Consider the following 23,004-nt stretch of genomic DNA (forward strand, 5'->3'; position numbering starts at 1 on the left):
CCCACACCCCTCACTGTAACACACTGATATACCCCACACCCCTCACTGTAACACACTGATATATCCCACACCCCTCACTGTCACACACTGATATACCCCACACCCCTCACTGTAACACACTGATATACCCCACACCCCTCACTGTAACACACTGATATATCCCACACCCCTCACTGAAACACACTGATATATCCCACACCCCTCACTGTAACACACAGATATAACCCACACCCCTCACTGTAACACACTGATATACCCCACACCCCTCACTGTAACACACTGATATACCCCACACCCCTCACTGTAACACACTGATATACCCCACACCCCTCACTGTAACACACTGATATAACCCACACCCCTCACTGTAACACACTGATATACCGCACACCCCTCACTGTAACACACTGATATACCCCACACCCCTCACTGTAACACACTGATATACCCCACACCCCTCACTGTAACACACTGATATACCCCACACCCCTCACTGTAACAACACTGATATACCCCACACACCTCACTGTAACACACTGATATACCCCACACCCCTCACTGTAACACACTGATAGATCCCACACCCCTCACTGTAACACACTGATATATCCCACACCCCTCACTGTAACACACTGATATATCCCACACCCCTCACTGTAACACACTGATATATCCCACACCCCTCACTGTAACACACTGATACACCCCACACCCCTCACTGTAACACACTGATATACCCCACACCCCTCACTGTAACACACTGATATACCCCACACCCCTCACTGTAACACCCGGATATACACCGCACCCCTCACTGTAACACCCGGATAAACCCCACACCCCTCACTAGAACACACTGATATACCCCACACACCTCACTGTAACACACTAATATACCCCACACCCCTCACTGTAACACACTGATATACCCCACACCCCTCACTGTAACACACTGATATATCCCCACAACCCTCACTGTAACACACTGATATATCGCACACCCCTCACTGTAACACACTGATATACCCCACACCCCTCACTGTAACACACTGATATATCCCACACCCCTCACTGTCACACACTGATATACCCCACACCCCTCACTGTAACACACTGATATACCCCACACCCCTCACTGTAACACACTGATATACCCCTCACTGTAACACACTGATATATCCCACACCCCTCACTGTCACACACTGATATACCCCACACCCCTCACTGTAACACACTGATATACCCCACATCCCTCACTGTAACACACTGATATACCCCACACCCCTCACTGTAACACACTGATATACCCCACACCCCTCACTGTCACACACTGATATACCCCACACCCCTCACTGTAACACACTGATATACCCCACACCCCTCACTGTAACACACTGATATACCCCTCACCCCTCACTGTAACACACTGATATACCCCACACCCCTCACTGTAACACACTGATATACCCCACACCCCTCACTGTAACACACTGATATACCCCACACCCCTCACTGTAACACACTGATATATCCCACACTCCTCACTGTAACACACTGATATATCCCACACCCCTCACTGTAACACACTGATACACCCCACACCCCTCACTGTAACACACTGATATATCCCACATCCCTCACTGTAACACACTGATATATCCCACACCCCTCACTGTAACACACTGATATATCCCCACACCCCTCACTGTAACACACTGATATACCCCACACCCCTCACTGTAACACACTGATATATCCCACACCCCTCACTGTCACACACTGATATACCCCACACCCCTCACTGTAACACACTGATATATCCCACACCCCTCACTGTAACACACTGACATACCCCACACCCCTCACTGTAACACACTGATATATCCCACACCCCTCACTGTAACACACTGATATACCCCACACCCCTCACTGTAACACACTGATCTACCCCACACCCCTCACTGTAACACACTGATATATCCCACACCCCTCACTGTAACACACTGACATACCCCACACCCCTCACTGTAACACACTGATATACCCCACACCCCTCACTGTAACACACTGATATATCCCACACCCCTCACTGTAACACACTGACATACCCCACACCCCTCACTGTAACACACTGATATACCCCACACCCCTCACTGTAACACACTGATATAACCCACACCCCTCACTGTAACACACTGATATACCCCACACCCCTCACTGTAACACACTGATATACCCCACACCCCTCACTGTAACACACTGATATACCCCACACCCCTCACTGTAACACACTGATATACCCCACACCCCTCACTGTAACAGCCTGATATATCCCACACCCCTCACTGTAACACACTGATATACCCCACACCCCTCACTGTAACACACTGATATATCCCACACGCCTCACTGTCACACACTGATATACCCCACACCCCTCACTGTAACACACTGATATACCCCACACCCCTCACTGTAACACACTGATATATCCCACACCCCTCACTGAAACACACTGATATATCCCACACCCCTCACTGTAACACACAGATATAACCCACACCCCTCACTGTAACACACTGATATACCCCACACCCCTCATTGTAACACACTGATATACCCCACACCCCTCACTGTAACACACTGATATACCCCACACCCCTCACTGTAACACACTGATATAACCCACACCCCTCACTGTAACACACTGATATACCCCACACCCCTCACTGTAACACACTGATATACCCCACACCCCTCACTGTAACACACTGATATACCCCACACCCCTCACTGTAACACACTGATATACCCCACACCCCTCACTGTAACAACACTGATATACCCCACACCCCTCACTGTAACACACTGATATACCCCACACCCCTCACTGTAACACACTGATAGATCCCACACCCCTCACTGTAACACACTGATATATCCCACACCCCTCACTGTAACACACTGATATATCCCACACCCCTCACTGTAACACACTGATATATCCCACACCCCTCACTGTAACACACTGATACACCCCACACCCCTCACTGTAACACACTGATATACCCCACACCCCTCACTGTAACACACTGATATACCCCACACCCCTCACTGTAACACCCGGATATACACCGCACCCCTCACTGTAACACACTGATACACCCCACACCCCTCACTGTAACACACTGATATACCCCACACCCCTCACTGTAACACACTGATATACCCCACACCCCTCACTGTAACACCCGGATATACACCGCACCCCTCACTGTAACACCCGGATAAACCCCACACACCTCACTAGAACACACTGATATACCCCACACACCTCACTGTAACACACTAATATACCCCACACCCCTCACTGTAACACACTGATATACCCCACACCCCTCACTGTAACACACTGATATATCCCCACAACCCTCACTGTAACACACTGATATATCGCACACCCCTCACTGTAACACACTGATATACCCCACACCCCTCACTGTAACACACTGATATATCCCACACCCCTCACTGTCACACACTGATATACCCCACACCCCTCACTGTAACACACTGATATACCCCACACCCCTCACTGTAACACACTGATATACCCCTCACTGTAACACACTGATATATCCCACACCCCTCACTGTCACACACTGATATACCCCACACCCCTCACTGTAACACACTGATATACCCCACATCCCTCACTGTAACACACTGATATACCCCACACCCCTCACTGTAACACACTGATATACCCCACACCCCTCACTGTCACACACTGATATACCCCACACCCCGCACTGTAACACACTGATATACCCCACACCCCTCACTGTAACACACTGATATACCCCACACCCCTCACTGTAACACACTGATATATCCCACACTCCTCACTGTAACACACTGATATATCCCACACCCCTCCCTGTGACACACTGATACACCCCACACCCCTCACTGTAACACACTGATATATCCCACATCCCTCACTGGAACACACTGATATATCCCACACCCCTCACTGTAACACACTGATATATCCCCACACCCCTCACTGTAACACACTGATATACCCCACACCCCTCACTGTAACACACTGATATATCCCACACCCCTCACTGTCACACACTGATATACCCCACACCCCTCACTGTAACACACTGATATATCCCACACCCCTCACTGTAACACACTGACATACCCCACACCCCTCACTGTAACACACTGATATATCCCACACCCCTCACTGTAACACACTGATATACCCCACACCCCTCACTGTAACACACTGATCTACCCCACACCCCTCACTGTAACACACTGATATATCCCACACCCCTCACTGTAACACACTGACATACCCCACACCCCTCACTGTAACACACTGACACACCCCACACCCCTCACTGTAACACACTGATATATCCCACACCCCTCACTGTAACACACTGACATATCCCACACCCCTCACTGTAACACACTGATATATCCCACACCCCTCACTGTAACACACTGATATACCCCACACCCCTCACTGTAACACACTGATATATCCCACACCCCTCACTGTAACACACTGATATATCCCACACCCCTCACTGTAACACACTGATATATCCCACACCCCTCACTGTAACACACTCATATATCCCACACCCCTCACTGTAACACACTGATATACCCCACACCCCTCACTGCAACACACTGATATATCCCACACCCCTCACTGTAACACACTGATATATCCCACACCCCTCACTGTAACACACTGATATATCCCACACCCCACACTGTAACACACTGATATATCCCACACCCCTCACTGTAACACACTGATATACCCCACACCCCTCACTGTAACACACTGATATATCCCACACCCCTCACTGTAACACACTGATATATCCCACACCCCTCACTGTCACACACTGATATATCCCACACCCCTCACTGTCACACACTGATATATCCCACACCCCTCACTGTCACACACTGATATACCCCACACCCCACACTGTAACACACTGATATACCCCACACCCCTTACTGTAACACACTGATGTACCCCACACCCCTCACTGTAACACACTCATCTACCCCACACCCCTCACTGTAACACACTGATATATCCCATACCCCTCACTGTAACACACTGATATATCCCACACCCCTCCCTGTAACACACTGATTTACCCCACACCCCTCACTGTAACACACTGATATATCCCACGCCCCTCACTGTAACACACTGATATATCCCAAACCCCTCACTGTAACACACTGATATACCCCACACCCCTCACTGTAACACACTGATATATCCCAAACCCCTCACTGTAACACACTGATACACCCCACACCCCTCACTGTAACACACTGATATACCCCACACCCCTCACTGTCACACACTGATATATCCCACACCCCTCACTGTAACACACTGACATATATCACACCCCTCACTGTAACACACTGATATATCCCACACCCATCACTGTCACACACTGATATACCCCACACCCCTCCCTGTAACACACTGATATACCCCACACCCCTCACTGTAACACACTGATATATCCCACACCCCTCACTGTAACACACTGATATACCCCACACCCCTCACTGGAACACACTGATATACCCCACACCCCTCAATGTAACACACCGATATCCCCGACACCCCTCACTGTAACACACCGATATACCCCACACCCCTCACTGTAACACACTGATATACCCCACACCCCTCACTGTAACACACCGATATAACCCACACCCCTCACTGTAACACACTGATATATCCACACACCCCTCACTGTCACACACTGATATACCCCACACCCCTCACTGTAACACACTGATATACCCCACACCCCTCACTGTAACACACCGATATACCCCACACCCCTCACTGTAACACACTGATATATCCCCACACCCCTCACTGTAACACACTGACATACCCCACACCCCTCACTGTAACACACTGATATACCCCACACCCCTCACTGTCACACACTGATATACCCCACACCCCTCACTGCAACACACTGATATATCCCCACACCCCTCACTGTAACACACTGATATACCCCACATCCCTCACTGCAACACACTGATATATCCCCACACCCCTCACTGTAACACACTGATATACCCCACACCCCTCACTGTAACACACTGATATACTCCACACCCCTCACTGTAACACACTGATATACCCCACACCCCTCACTGTAACACACTGATATACACCACACCCCTCACTGCAACACACTGATATATCCCCACACCCCTCACTGTAACACACTGATATATCCCCACACGCCTCACTGTAACACACTGATATATCCCACACCCCTCACTGTAACACATTGATATACCCCACACCCCTCACTGTAACACACTGATATATCCCACACCCCTCACTGTAACACACTGATATATCCCCACACGCCTCACTGTAACACACTGATATATCCCACACCCCTCACTGTAACACATTGATATACCCCACACCCCTCACTGTAACACACTGATATACCCCACACCCCTCACTGTAACACACTGATATACCCCACACCCCTCACTGTAACACACTGATATACCCCACACCCCTCACTGTAACACACCGATATACCCCACATCCCTCACTGTAACACACTGATATATCCCACACCCCTCACTGTAACACACTGATATACCCCACACCCCTCACTGTAACAGACTGATATACACCACACCCTTTACTGTCAAACACTGATATATCCCACACCCCTCACTGTAACACACTGATATATCCCACACCCCTCACTGTAACACACTGATATATCCCACACCCCTCACTGTAACACACTGATATATCCCACACCCCTCACTGTCACACACTGATATACCCCACACCCCTCACTGTAACACACTGATATACCACACACTCCTCACTGTAACACACTGATATATCCCACACCCCTCACTGTAACACACTGATATATCCCACACCCCTCACTGTAACACACCGATATACCCCACACCCCTCACTGTCACACACTGATATATCCCACACCCCTCACTGTAACACAATGATATACCCCACACCCCTCGCTGTAACACACTGATATACCCCACACCCCTCACTGTAACAAACTGATATATCCCCACACCCCTCACTGTAACACACCGATATACCCCACACCCCTCACTGTAACACACTGACATACCCCACACCCCTCACTGTAACAAACTGATATATCCCCACACCCCTCACTGTAACACACCGATATACCCCACACCCCTCACTGTCACACACTGATATATCCCACACCCCTCACTGTAACACACTGATATACCCCACACCCCTCACTGTAACACACTCATATATCCCACACCCCTCACTGTAACACACTGATATACCCCACACCCCTTACTGTAACACACTGATATACCCCACACCCCTCACTGTAACACACTGATATATCCCACACCCCTCACTGTAACACACTGATATATCCCACACCCCTCACTGTAACACACTGATATACCCCACGCCCCTCACTGTAACACACTGATATACCCCACACCGCTCACTGTAACACACTGATATACCCCACACCCTTCACTGTCACACACTGATATACCCCACACCCCTCCCTGTAACACACTGATATACCCCACACCCCTCACTGTAACACACTGATATATCCCACACCCCTCACTGTAACACACTGATATACCCCACACCCCTCACTGGAACACACTGATATACCCCACACCCCTCAATGTAACACACCGATATCCCCACACCCCTCACTGTAACACACCGATATACCCCACACCCCTCACTGTAACACACTGATATACCCCACACCCCTCACTGTAACACACCGATATAACCCACACCCCTCACTGTAACACACTGATATATCCACACACCCCTCACTGTCACACACTGATATACCCCACACCCCTCACTGTAACACACTGATATACCCCACACCCCTCACTGTAACACACCGATATACCCCACACCCCTCACTGTAACACACTGATATATCCCCACACCCCTCACTGTAACACACTGACATACCCCACACCCCTCACTGTAACACACTGATATACCCCACACCCCTCACTGTCACACACTGATATACCCCACACCCCTCACTGCAACACACTGATATATCCCCACACCCCTCACTGTAACACACTGATATACCCCACATCCCTCACTGCAACACACTGATATATCCCCACACCCCTCACTGTAACACACTGATATACCCCACACCCCTCACTGTAACACACTGATATACTCCACACCCCTCACTGTAACACACTGATATACCCCACACCCCTCACTGTAACACACTGATATACACCACACCCCTCACTGCAACACACTGATATATCCCCACACCCCTCACTGTAACACACTGATATATCCCCACACGCCTCACTGTAACACACTGATATATCCCACACCCCTCACTGTAACACATTGATATACCCCACACCCCTCACTGTAACACACTGATATACCCCACACACCTCACTGTAACACACTGATATATCCCACACCCCTCACTGTAACACACTGACATACCCCACACCCCTCACTGTAACACACCGATATACCCCACATCCCTCACTGTAACACACTGATATATCCCACACCCCTCACTGTAACACACTGATATACCCCACACCCCTCACTGTAACAGACTGATATACACCACACCCTTTACTGTCAAACACTGATATATCCCACACCCCTCACTGTAACACACTGATATATCCCACACCCCTCACTGTAACACACTGATATATCCCACACCCCTCACTGTAACACACTGATATATCCCACACCCCTCACTGTCACACACTGATATACCCCACACCCCTCACTGTAACACACTGATATACCACACACTCCTCACTGTAACACACTGATATATCCCACACCCCTCACTGTAACACACTGATATATCCCACACCCCTCACTGTAACACACCGATATACCCCACACCCCTCACTGTCACACACTGATATATCCCACACCCCTCAATGTAACACAATGATATACCCCACACCCCTCGCTGTAACACACTCATATATCCCACACCCCTCACTGTAACACACTGATATACCCCACACCCCTCACTGTAACACACTGACATACCCCACACCCCTCACTGTAACAAACTGATATATCCCCACACCCCTCACTGTAACACACCGATATACCCCACACCCCTCACTGTCACACACTGATATATCCCACACCCCTCACTGTAACACACTGATATACCCCACACCCCTCACTGTAACACACTCATATATCCCACACCCCTCACTGTAACACACTGATATACCCCACACCCCTTACTGTAACACACTGATATACCCCACACCCCTCACTGTAACACACTGATATATCCCACACCCCTCACTGTAACACACTGATATATCCCACACCCCTCACTGTAACACACTGATATACCCCACGCCCCTCACTGTAACACACTGATATACCCCACACCGCTCACTGTAACACACTGATATACCCCACACCCTTCACTGTCACACACTGATATACCCCACACCCCTCACTGTAACACACCGATATACCCCACACCCCTCACTGTAACACACTGATATACCCCACACCCCTCACTGTAACACACTGATATACCCCACACCCCTCACTGTAACACACTGATATATCCCACACCCTTCACTGTAACACACTGATATACCCCACACCCCTCACTGTAACACACTGATATATCCCATACCCCTCAATGTAACACACTGATATACCCCACACCCCTCACTGTAACACACTGATCTACCCCACACCCCTCACTGTAACACACCGATATATCCCACACCCCTCACTGTCACACACTGATATACCCCACACCCCTCACTGTAACACACTGATATACCCCACACCCATCACTGTAACACACTGATATATCCCACACCCCTCACTGTAACACACTGATATATCCCACACCCCTCATTGTAACACACTGATATACCCCACACTCCTCACTGTAACACACTGATATACCCCACACCCCTCACTGTAACACACTGATATACCCCACCCCCCTCACTGTAACACACCGATATATCCCACACCCCTCACTGTCACACACTGATATACCCCACACCCCTCACTGTAACACACTGATATACCCCACACCCATCACTGTAACACACTGATATATCCCACACCCCTCACTGTAACACACTGATATATCCGACACCCCTCATTGTAACACACTGATATACCCCACACTCCTCACTGTAACACACTGATATACCCCACACCCCTCACTGTAACACACTGATATACCCCACACCCCTCACTGCAACACACTGATATATCCCACACCCCTCACTGTAACACACTGATATACCCCACACCCCTCACTGTAACACACTGATATACCCCACACCCCTCACTGCAACACACTGATATATCCCACACCCCTCACTGTAACACACTTATATATCCCACACCCCTCACTGTAACACACTGATATACCCCACACGCCTCACTGTCACACAGTGATACACCCCACACCCCTCACTGTAACACTCTGATATACCCCACACCCCTCACTGTAACACACTGATATACCCCACATCCCTCACTGTAACACACTGATAAACCCCACACCCCTCATTGTAACACACTGATACACCCCTCACTGTAACACACTGATATATCCCACACCCCTCACTGTAACACACTGATATACCCCACACCCCTCACTGTAACACACTGATATACCCCACACCCTTCACTGTCACACACTGATATACCCCACACCCCTCACTGTAACACACCGATATAACCCACACCCCTCATTGTAACACACTGATATACCCCACACCCCTCACTGTAACACACTGATATACCCCACACCCCTCACTGTAACACACTGATATACCCCACACCCCTCACTGTAACACACTGATATATCCCACACCCTTCACTGTCACACACTGATATACCCCACACCCCTCACTGTAACACACTGATATCCCCCACACCCCTCACTGTAACACACTGATATATCCCACACCCCTCACTGTAACACACTGATATACCCCACACCCCTCACTGTAACACACTGATATACCCCACACCCCTCACTGTAACACACTGATATATCCCCACACCCCTCACTGTAACACCCTGATATATCCCCACACCCCACACTGTAACACACTGATATATCCCACACCCCACACTGTAACACACTGATATATCCCACACCCTTCACTGTCACACACTGATATACCCCACACACCTCACTGTAACACACTGATATACCCCACACCCCTCACTGTAACACACCGATATACCCCACACCCCTCACTGTAACACACTGATATATCCCACACCCCTCACTGTAACACACTAATATACCCCACACCCCTCATTGTAACACACTGATATACCCCACACCCCTCACTGTAACACACTGATATATCCCACACCCCTCACTGTAACACACTGATATACCACACACCCCTCACTGTAACACACTGATATATCCCACACCCCTCACTGTCACACACTGATATACCCCACACCCCTCACTGTCACACACTGATATACCCCACACACCTCACTGTAACACACTGATATATCCCACACCCCTCACTGTAACACACTGATATACCCCACACACCTCACTGTAACACACTGATATATCCCACACCCCTCACTGTAACACACTGATATACCCCACACCCCTCACTGTAACACACTGATATATCCCACACCCCTCACTGTCACACACTGATATACCCCACACCCCTCACTGTAACACACTGATGTATCCCACACCCCTCACTGTAACACACTGATATATCCCACACCCCTCACTGTAACACACTGATATATCCCACACCCCTCATTGTAACACACTGATATACCCCACACTCCTCACTGTAACACACTGATATACCCCACACCCCTCACTGTAACACACTGATATACCCCACACCCCTCACTGTAACACACTGATATACCCCACACCCCTCACTGTAACACACTGATATATCCCACACCCCTCACTGTAACACACTGATATATCCCACACCCCTCACTGGAACACACTGATATATCCCCACACCCCACACTGTAACACACTGATATACCCCACACCCCTCACTGTCACACACAGTGATATACCCCACACCCCTCACTGTAACACTCTGATTTACCCCACACCCCTCACTGTAACACACTGATATACCCCACACCCCTCACTGTAACACACTGATATACCCCACACCCCTCATTGTAACACACTGATACACCCCAAACCCCTCACTGTAACACACTGATATACCCCACACCCCTCACTGTAACACACTGATATATCCCACACTCCTCACTGTAACACACTGATATATCCCACACCCCTCACTGTAACACACTGATACACCCCACACCCCTCACTGTAACACACTGATATATCCCACATCCCTCACTGTAACACACTGATATATCCCACACCCCTCACTGTAACACACTGATATATCCCCACACCCCTCACTGTAACACACTGATATACCCCACACCCCTCACTGTAACACACTGATATATCCCACACCCCTCACTGTCACACACTGATATACCCCACACCCCTCACTGTAACACACTGATATATCCCACACCCCTCACTGTAACACACTGATATATCCCCACACCCCTCACTGTAACACACTGATATACCCCACACCCCTCACTGTAACACACTGATATATCCCACACCCCTCACTGTCACACACTGACATACCCCACACCCCTCACTGTAACACACTGATATATCCCACACCCCTCACTGTAACACACTGATATATCCCACACACCTCACTGTAACACACTGATATATCCCACACCCCTCACTGTAACACACTGATATATCCCACACCCCTCACTGTCACACACTGATATACCCCACACCCCTCACTGTCACACACTGATATATCCCACACCCCTCACTGTAACACACTGATATATCCCACACCCCTCACTGTAACACACTGATATATCCCACACACCTCACTGTAACACACTGATATATCCCACACCCCTCACTGTAACACACTGATATATCCCACACCCCTCACTGTAACACACTGATATACCCCACACCCCTCACTGTAACACACTGATATACCCCACACCCCTCACTGTAACACACTGATATACCCCACACCCCACACTGTAACACACTGATATACCCCACACCCCTCACTGTAACACACTGATATACCCCACACCCCTCACTGTAACACACTGATAGATCCCACACCCCTCACTGTAACACACTGATATACCCCACACCCCTCACTGTAACACACTGATATATCCCACACCCCTCACTGTAACACACTGATATATCCCACACTCCTCACTGTAACACACTGACATACCCCACACCCCTCACTGTAACACACTGAAACACCCCACACCCCTCACTGTAACACACTGATATATCCCACACCCCTCACTGTAACACACTGACATATCCCACACCCCTCATTGTAACACACTGATATATCCCACACCCCTCACTGTAACACACTGATATACCCCACACCCCTCACTGTAACACACTGATATATCCCACACCCCTCACTGTAACACACTGATATATCCCACACCCCTCACTGTAACACACTGATATATCCCACACCCCTCACTGTAACACACTAATATATCCCACACCCCTCACTGTAACACACTGATATACCCCACACCCCTCACTGCAACACACTGATATATCCCACACCCCTCACTGTAACACACTGATATATCCCACACCCCTCACTGTAACACACTGATATATCCCACACCCCACACTGTAACACACTGATATATCCCACACCCCTCACTGTAACACACTGATATACCCCACACCCCTCACTGTAACACACTGATATATCCCACACACCTCACTGTAACACACTGATATATCCCACACCCCTCACTGTCACACACTGATATATCCCACACCCCTCACTGTCACACACTGATATATCCCACACCCCTCACTGTCACACACTGATATACCCCACACCCCACACTGTAACACACTGATATACCCCACACCCCTTACTGTAACACACTGATGTACCCCACACCCCTCACTGTAACACACTCATCTACCCCACACCCCTCACTGTAACACACTGATATATCCCATACCCCTCACTGTAACACACTGATATATCCCACACCCCTCCCTGTAACACACTGATTTACCCCACACCCCTCACTGTAACACACTGATATATCCCACGCCCCTCACTGTAACACACTGATATATCCCAAACCCCTCACTGTAACACACTGATATACCCCACACCCCTCACTGTGACACACTGATATACCCCACACCCCTCACTGTCACACACTGATATATCCCACACCCCTCACTGTAACACACTGACATATATCACACCCCTCACTGTAACACACTGATATATCCCACACCCATCACTGTCACACACTGATATACCCCACACCCCTCCCTGTAACACACTGATATACCCCACACCCCTCACTGTAACACACTGATATATCCCACACCCCTCACTGTAACACACTGATATACCCCACACCCCTCACTGGAACACACTGATATACCCCACACCCCTCAATGTAACACACCGATATCCCCGACACCCCTCACTGTAACACACCGATATACCCCACACCCCTCACTGTAACACACTGATATACCCCACACCCCTCACTGTAACACACCGATATAACCCACACCCCTCACTGTAACACACTGATATATCCACACACCCCTCACTGTAACACACTGATATACCCCACACCCCTCACTATAACACACTGATATACCCCACACCCCTCACTGTAACACACTGATATACCCCACACCCCTCACTGTAACACACCGATATACCCCACACCCCTCACTGTAACACACTGATATATCCCCACACCCCTCACTGTAACACACTGACATACCCCACACCCCTCACTGTAACACACTGATATACCCCACACCCCTCACTGTAACACACTGATATACCCCACACCCCTCACTGCAACACACTGATATATCCCCACACCCCTCACTGTAACACACTGATATACCCCACACCCCTCACTGCAACACACTGATATATCCCCACACCCCTCACTGTAACACACTGATATACCCCACACCCCTCACTGTAACACACTGATATATCCCACACCCCTCACTGTAACACACTGATATACCGCACACCCCTCACTGTAACACACTGATATACCCCACACCCCTCACTGTCACACACTGATATACCCCACACCCCTCACTGTAACACACTGATATATCCCACACCCCTCACTGTAACACACTGATATACCCCACACCCCTCACTGTAACACACTGATATACCCCACACCCCTCACTGTAACACACTGATATATCCCACACCCCTCACTGTAACACACTGATATATCCCACACCCCTCACTGTAACACACTGATATACCACACACCCCTCACGGTCACACACTGATATATCCCACACCCCTCACTGTAACACACTGATATACCCCACACCCCTCACTGTAACACACTGATATATCCCACACCCCTCACTGTAACACACTGATACACCCCACACCCCTCCCTGTAACACACTGATATATCCCACACCCCTCACTGTAACACACTGACATACCCCACACCCCTCACTGTAACACACTGATATATCCCACACCCCTCACTGTAACACACTGATATACCCCACACCCCTCACTGTGACACACTGATATAACCCACATCCCTCACTGTAACACACTGATATATCCCACACCCCTCACTGTAACACACTGATATATCCCACAACCCTCACTGTAACACACTGATATACCACACACCCCTCACGGTCACACACTGATACACCCCACACCCCTCACTATAACACACTGATATATCCCACACCCCTCACTGTAACACACTGATATACCCCACACCCCTCACTGTAACACACTGATATACCCCACACCCCTCACGGTAACACACTGATATAACCCACACCCCTCACTGTCACACACTGATATACCCCACACCCCTCACTGTAACACACTGATACACCCCACACCCCTCACTGTAACATACTGATATAACCCACACCCCTCACTGTCACACACTGATATACCCCACACCCCTCACTGTAACACACTGATATATCCCACACCTCTCACTGTAACGCACCGATATACCCCACACCCCTCACTGTAACACACTGATATATCCCACACCCCTCACTGTAACACACTGATATATCCCACACCCCTCACTGTCACACAGTGATATATCCCACACCCCTCACTGTCAACACACTGATATATCCCACACCCCTCACTGTCACACAGTGATACACCCCACACCTCTCACTGTAACACACTGATATACCCCACACCCCTCACTGTAACACACTGATATACCCCACACCCCTCACTGTCACACACTGATATATCCCACACCCCTCACTGTCACACAGTGATACACCCCACACCCCTCACTGTAACACACTGATATATCCCACACCCCTCACTGTAACACATTGATATACCCCACACCCCTCACTGTAACACACTGATATACCCCACACCCCTCACTGTAACACACTGATATATCCCACACCCCTCACTGTAACAAACTGATATACCCCACACCCCTCACTGTAACACACTGATATATCCCACACCCCTCACTGTCACACACTGATATACCCCACACACCTCACTGTAACACCCTGATATACCCCACACCCCTCACTGTAACACACTGATATATCCCACACCCCTCACTGTAACACAGATATATCCCACACCCCTCACTGTCACACACTGATATACCCCACACCCCTCACTGTAACACACTGATATATCCCACACCCCTCACTGTAACACACTGATATATCCCACAACCCTCACTGTAACACACTGATATACCACACACCCCTCACTGTAACACACTGATATATCCCACACCCCTCACTGTAACAAACTGATATATCCCCACACCCCTCACTGTAACACACTGATATAGCACACACCCCTCACTGTAACACACTGATATATCCCACACCCCTCACTGTCACACACTGATATACCCCACACCCCTCACTGTCACACACTGATATACCCCACACACCTCACTGTAACACACTGATATATCCCACACCCCTCACTGTAACACACTGATATACCCCACACACCTCACTGTAACACACTGATATATCCCACACCCCTCACTGTAACACACTGATATACCCCACACCCCTCACTGTAACACACTGATATATCCCACACCCCTCACTGTCACACACTGATATACCCCACACCCCTCACTGTAACACACTGATATATGCCACACCCCTCACTGTCACACACTGATATACCCCACACCCCTCACTGTAACACACTGATACACCCCACACCCCTCACTGTCACCCTCGGAGGGACCTGGAGAATGTAGTCCAGAGCGAGGTGCCGATAGCACTTGTGCGTTGCCAGCAGGAGGTGGCTGCATTCCTGAGAGTCCTCCGCTCGGTGCCGGGAGACCTGGCCGTTTCTGAGCGCGGCCCCTTCCAGGTCCTCGCGGATTCTCTCAAATTCCTTCCTCAGGTCCCGGAGTCGGGAGATATCCCTGTGGCGGGAATCACACATCGTCATCGCCTGAACCCGGAGTGACCTCCCGTCACCCCACCCAAATCAAACACTCCCGGGGACAGGGGGGGTTAGATACAGGGTAAAGCTCCCTCTACACCGTCCCCCCCACTCCCAGGGACAGGGGGTTAGATACAGAGTAAAGATCCCCCTACACCGTCCCCCCCCACTCCCAGGGACAGGGGGGTTAGATACAGAGTAAAGCTCCCTCTACACCGTCCCCCCCACTCCCAGGGACAGGGGGTTAGATACAGAGTAACGCTCCCTCTACACCGTCCCCCCCCACTCCCAGGGACAGGGGGTTAGATACAGAGTAAAGCTCCCTCTACACCGTCCCCCCCACTCCCAGGGACAGGGGGTTAGATACAGAGTAAAGCTCCCTCTACTCCGTCCCCCCCACTCCCAGGGACAGGGGGTTAGATACAGGGTAAAGCTCCCTCTACACCGTCCTCCCCACTCCCAGGGACAGGGGGCTAGATACAGAGTAAGGCTCCCTCTACACCGTCCCCCCACTCCCAGGGACAGGGGGTTAGATACACAGTAACGCTCCCTCTACACCGTCCCCCCACTCCCAGGGACAGGGGGTTAGATACAGAGTAAAGCTCCCTCTACACCGTCCCCCCCACTCCCAGGGACAGGGGGTTAGATACAGAGTAAAGCTTCCTCTACACCGTCCCCCCCACTCCCAGGGACAGGGGGGTTAGATACAGAGTAAAGCTCCCTCTACACCGTCCCCCCACTCCCAGGGTCAGGGGGTTAGATACAAAGTAAAGCTCCCTCTACACCGTCCCCCCACTCCCAGGGACAGGGGGTCAGATACAGAGTAAAGCTCCATCTACACCGTCCCCCCAGTCCCAGGGACAGGGGGGTTAGATACAGAGTAAAGCTCCCTCTACACCGTCCCCCACTCCCAGGGACAGGGGGTTAGATACAGAGTAAAGCTCCCTCTACACCGTCCCCCCACTCCCAGGGACAGGGGGTTAGATACAGAGTAAAGCTCCCTCTACACCGTCCCCCCCACTCCCGGGGACAGGGGGTTAGATACAGAGTAAAGCTCCCTCTACACCGTCCCCCACTCCCAGGGACAGGGGATTAGATACTGAGTGAAGCTCCCTCTACACCGTCGCCCCCCACTCCCAGGGACAGGGGGGTTAGATACAGAGTAAAGCTCCCTCTACACCGTCCACACACTCCCAGGACCAGGGGGTTAGATACAGAGTAAAGCTCCCTCTACACCGTCGCCCCCACTCCCAGGGATAGGGGGGTTAGATACAGAGTAAAGCTCCCTCTACACCGTCCACACACTCCCAGGACCAGGGGGTTAGATACAGAGTAAAGCTCCCTCTACACCGTCGCCCCCCACTCCCAGGGACAGGGGGGTTAGATACAGAGTAAAGCTCCCTCTACACCGTCCACACACTCCCAGGACCAGGGGGTTAGATACAGAGTAAAGCTCTCTCTACACCGTCCCCCCCACTCCCAGGGACAGGGGGTTAGATACAGAGTAAAGCTTCCTCTACACCGTCCCCCACTCCCAGGGACAGGGGGGTTAGATACAGGGTAAAGCTCCCTCTACACCGTCGCCCCCCACTCCCAGGGACAGGGGGTTAGATACAGGGTAAAGCTCCCTCTACACCGTCGCCCCCACTCCCAGGGACAGGGGGTTAGATACAGGGTAAAGCTCCCTCTACACCGTCCCCCACTCCCAGGGACAGGGGGGTTAGATACAGGGTAAAGCTCCCTCTACACCGTCGCCCCCACTCCCAGGGACAGGGGGTTAGATACAGAGTAAAGCTTCCTCTACACCGTCTCCCCACTCACAGGGACAGGGGTGTCAGATACCGGGTAAAGCTCCCTCTACACCGTCGCCCCCACTCCCAGGGACAGGGGGTTAGATACAGAGTAAAGCTTCCTCTACACCGTCTCCCCACTCACAGGGACAGGGGTGTCAGATACAGAGCAAAGCTCCCTCTACACCGTCCCCCGCTCCCAAGGACAGGGGGTTAGATACAGAGTAAAGCTCCCTCTACATCGTCCCCCAGGGACTGGGGGTTAGATACAGAGAAAAGCTCCCTCTACATCGTCACCCCACTCCCAGGGACAGGGGGTTAGATACAGAGTAAAGCTCTCTCTACACTGTCTCCCCAACTGCCAGGGACAGGGGTGTCAGATAAAGAGTAAAGCTTCCTCTACACCGTCACCCCACTCCCAGGGACAGGGGGTTAGATACAGAGTAAAGCTTCCTCTACACCGTCCCCCCACTCCCAGGGACAGGGGGTTAGATACAGAGAAAAGCTTCCTCTACACCGTCCCCCCACTCCCAGGGACAGGGGGTTAGATACACAGTAACGCTCCCTCTACACCGTTCCCCCACCCCCAGGGACAGGGGGTTAGATACAGAGTAAAGCTCTCTCTACATCATCCCCCCCCCACTCCCAGGGACAGGGGGTTAGACACAGAGTAAAGCTCTCTCTACACCGTCCCCCCACTCCCACGGACAGGGGGTTAGATACAGAGTAAAGCTCCCTCTACACCGTCCCCCTACTCCCAGGGACAGGGAGTTAGATACAGAGTAAAGCTCCCTCTAGACCGTCCCCCTACTCCCAGGGACAGGGGGTTAGATACAGAGTAAAGCTCCCTCTACACCATCCCACCCACTCCCAGGGACAGGGGGGTTAGATACAGAGTAAAGCTCCCTCTACACCGTCCCCCCCACTCCCAGGGACAGGGGGGTTAGATACAGAGTAAAGCTCCCTCTACACCGTCCCCCCCACTCCCAGGGACAGGGGGTTAGATACAGAGTAAAGCTCCCTCTACACCGTCCCCCCCACTCCCAGGGACAGGGGGGTTAGATACAGAGTAAAGCTCCCTCTACACCGTCCCCCCCACTCCCAGGGACAGGGGGGTTAGATACAGAGTAAAGCTCCCTCTACACCGTCCCCCCATTCCCAGGGACAGGGGGGTTAGATACAGAGTAAAGCTCCCTCTACACCGTCCCCCCACTCCCAGGGACAGGGGGGTTAGATACAGAGTAAAGCTCCCTCTACACCATTTCCCCCACTCCCAGGGACAGGGGGTTAGATACAGAGTAAAGCTCTCTCTACATCATCCCCCCCACTCCCAGGGACAGGGGGGTTAGATACAGAGTAAAGCTCCCTCTACACCGTCCCCCCACTCCCAGGGACAGGGAGTTAGATAGAGTAAAGCTCCCTCGACACCGTCCCCCCACTCCCAGGGACAGGGGGTTAGATACAGAGTAAAGCTCCCTCTACACCGTCCCCCCACTCCCAGGGACAGGGAGTTAGATAGAGTAAAGCTCCCTCGACACCGTCCCCCCACTCCCAGGGACAGGGGGTTAGATACAGAGTAAAGCTTCCTCTACACCGTCCCCCCACTCCCAGGGACAGGGAGTTAGATAGAGTAAAGCTCCCTCTACACCGTCCCCCCCACTCCCAGGGACAGGGGGTTAGATACAGAGTAAGGCTCCCTCTACACCGTACCCCCACTCCCAGGGACAGGGGATTAGATACAGAGTAAAGCTGCCTCTACACCATCCCCCCACTCCCAGGGACAGGGGGGTTAGATACAGAGTAAAGCTGCCTCTACACCATCCCCCCCACCCCCAGGGACAGGGGGTTAGATACAGAGTAAAGCTGCCTCTACACCATCACCCCCACTCCCAGGGACAGGGGGTTGTATACAGAGTAAAGCTCTCTCTACATCATCCCCCCCACTCCCAGTGACAGGGGGTTAGATACAGGGTAAAGCTCCCTCTACACCGTCCCCCACTCCCAGTGACAGGGGGGTTAGATACAGAGTAAAGCTCCCTCTACACCGTCCCCCCCACTCCCAGGGACAGGGGGGTTAGATACAGAGTAAAGCTCCCTCTACACCGTCCACCACTCCCAGGGACAGGGGGGTTAGATACAGAGTAAAGCTCCCTCTACACCGTCCCCCACTCCCAGGGACAGGGGGGTTAGATACAGAGTAAAGCTTCCTCTACACCGTCCCCCACTCCCAGGGACAGGGGGTTAGATACAGAGTAAAGCTCCCTCTAAACCGTCCCCCCCACTCCCAGGGACAGGGGGGTTAGATACAGAGTAAAGCTCCCTCTACACCGTCCCCCCACTCCCAGGGACAGGGGGTTAGATACAGAGTAAAGCTTCCTCTACACCCTCTCCCCCACTCCCAGGGACAGGGGGGGTTAGATACAGAGTAAAGCTCCCTCTACACCGTCCACCACTCCCAGGGACAGGGGGGTTAGATACAGAGTAAAGCTCCCTCTACACCGTCCCCCCACTCCCAGGGACAGGGGGGTTAGATACAGAGTAAAGCCCCTCTACACCGTCCCCCCCACTCCCAGGGACAGTGGGTTAGATACAGAGTAAAGCTCCCTCTACACCGTACCCCCCACTCCCAGGGACAGGGGGTTAGATACAGAGTAAAGCTCCCTCTACACCGTCCCCCCGTCTCCCAGGGTGGGAGCGTGTGTACTCGGGCCTCACCTGGTGACGATGTCCTGGAGCTGAGATTTCAGGGTGCGCTCGACCTGATCCAACAACATCTGAAACAGAGCAGACAGTGGGACGTGGGGAGAGAGATGGGGGAAATCACTGAGTGTCAGAACAGAGCAGACAGTGGGGCGCGGGGAGAGAGGGGGGAAATCACTGAGTCTCAGAACAGGGCAGGCAGTGGGGCGCGGGGAGAGAGAGAGGGGGGATCACCGAGTCTCAGAACAGAGCAGGCAGTGGGGCGTGGGGAGAGAGAGGGGGGGATCACTGAGTCTCAGAACAGAGCAGGCAGTGGGATGTGGGGAGAGAGGGGGGGGATCACTGAGTCTCAGAACAGAGCAGGCAGTGGGACGCGGGGAGAGAGAGGGGATCACTGAGTCTCAGAACAGAGCAGACAGTGGGACGTGGGGAGAGAGGGGGGATATCACTGAGTCTCAGAACAGGGCAGGCAGTGGGACGTGGGGAGAGAGAGGGGGGAAATCACTGAGTCTCAGAACAGAGCAGACAGTGGGGCGTGGGGAGAGAGGGGGGAAATCACTGAGTCTCAGAACAGAGCAGACAGTGGGACGTGGGGAGAGAGAGGGGGGATCACTGAGTCTCAGAACAGAGCAGGCAGTGGGATGCGGGGAGAGAGGGGGGGATCACTGAGTCTCAGAACAGAGCAGACAGTGGGGCGTGGGGAGAGAGGGGGGATCACTGAGTCTCAGAACAGGGCAGGCAGTGGGGCGTGGGGAGAGAGGGG

The 23,004-nt window shown here is 51.5% G+C and overlaps 1 protein-coding gene across 1 annotated transcript in view; it reads right to left on the bottom strand.

Annotated features, from left to right (window-relative positions):
* Window positions 1-22,350, bottom strand: part of LOC122547584 (arf-GAP with coiled-coil, ANK repeat and PH domain-containing protein 2) — a 126,095-nt gene extending 103,745 nt beyond the window's left edge. Inside the window, exons 1-2 of the mRNA XM_087985752.1 lie at window positions 22,257-22,350; window positions 17,548-17,731 (exon numbers count right to left, since the gene is read on the bottom strand). Coding sequence (XP_087841878.1) covers window positions 17,548-17,731; window positions 22,257-22,315 — 243 coding nt within the window. The 5' untranslated portion in view covers window positions 22,316-22,350. The remainder of the gene's footprint in view (window positions 1-17,547; window positions 17,732-22,256) is intronic.
* Between the last annotated feature and the right edge of the window lie 654 nt (window positions 22,351-23,004).

Source organism: Chiloscyllium plagiosum, unplaced genomic scaffold (genome assembly GCF_037043375.1).
Source record: "Chiloscyllium plagiosum isolate Xiang-an unplaced genomic scaffold, Cpla_swu_hap1 HiC_scaffold_217, whole genome shotgun sequence".
Classification (NCBI taxonomy): Eukaryota; Metazoa; Chordata; class Chondrichthyes; order Orectolobiformes; family Hemiscylliidae; genus Chiloscyllium; species Chiloscyllium plagiosum.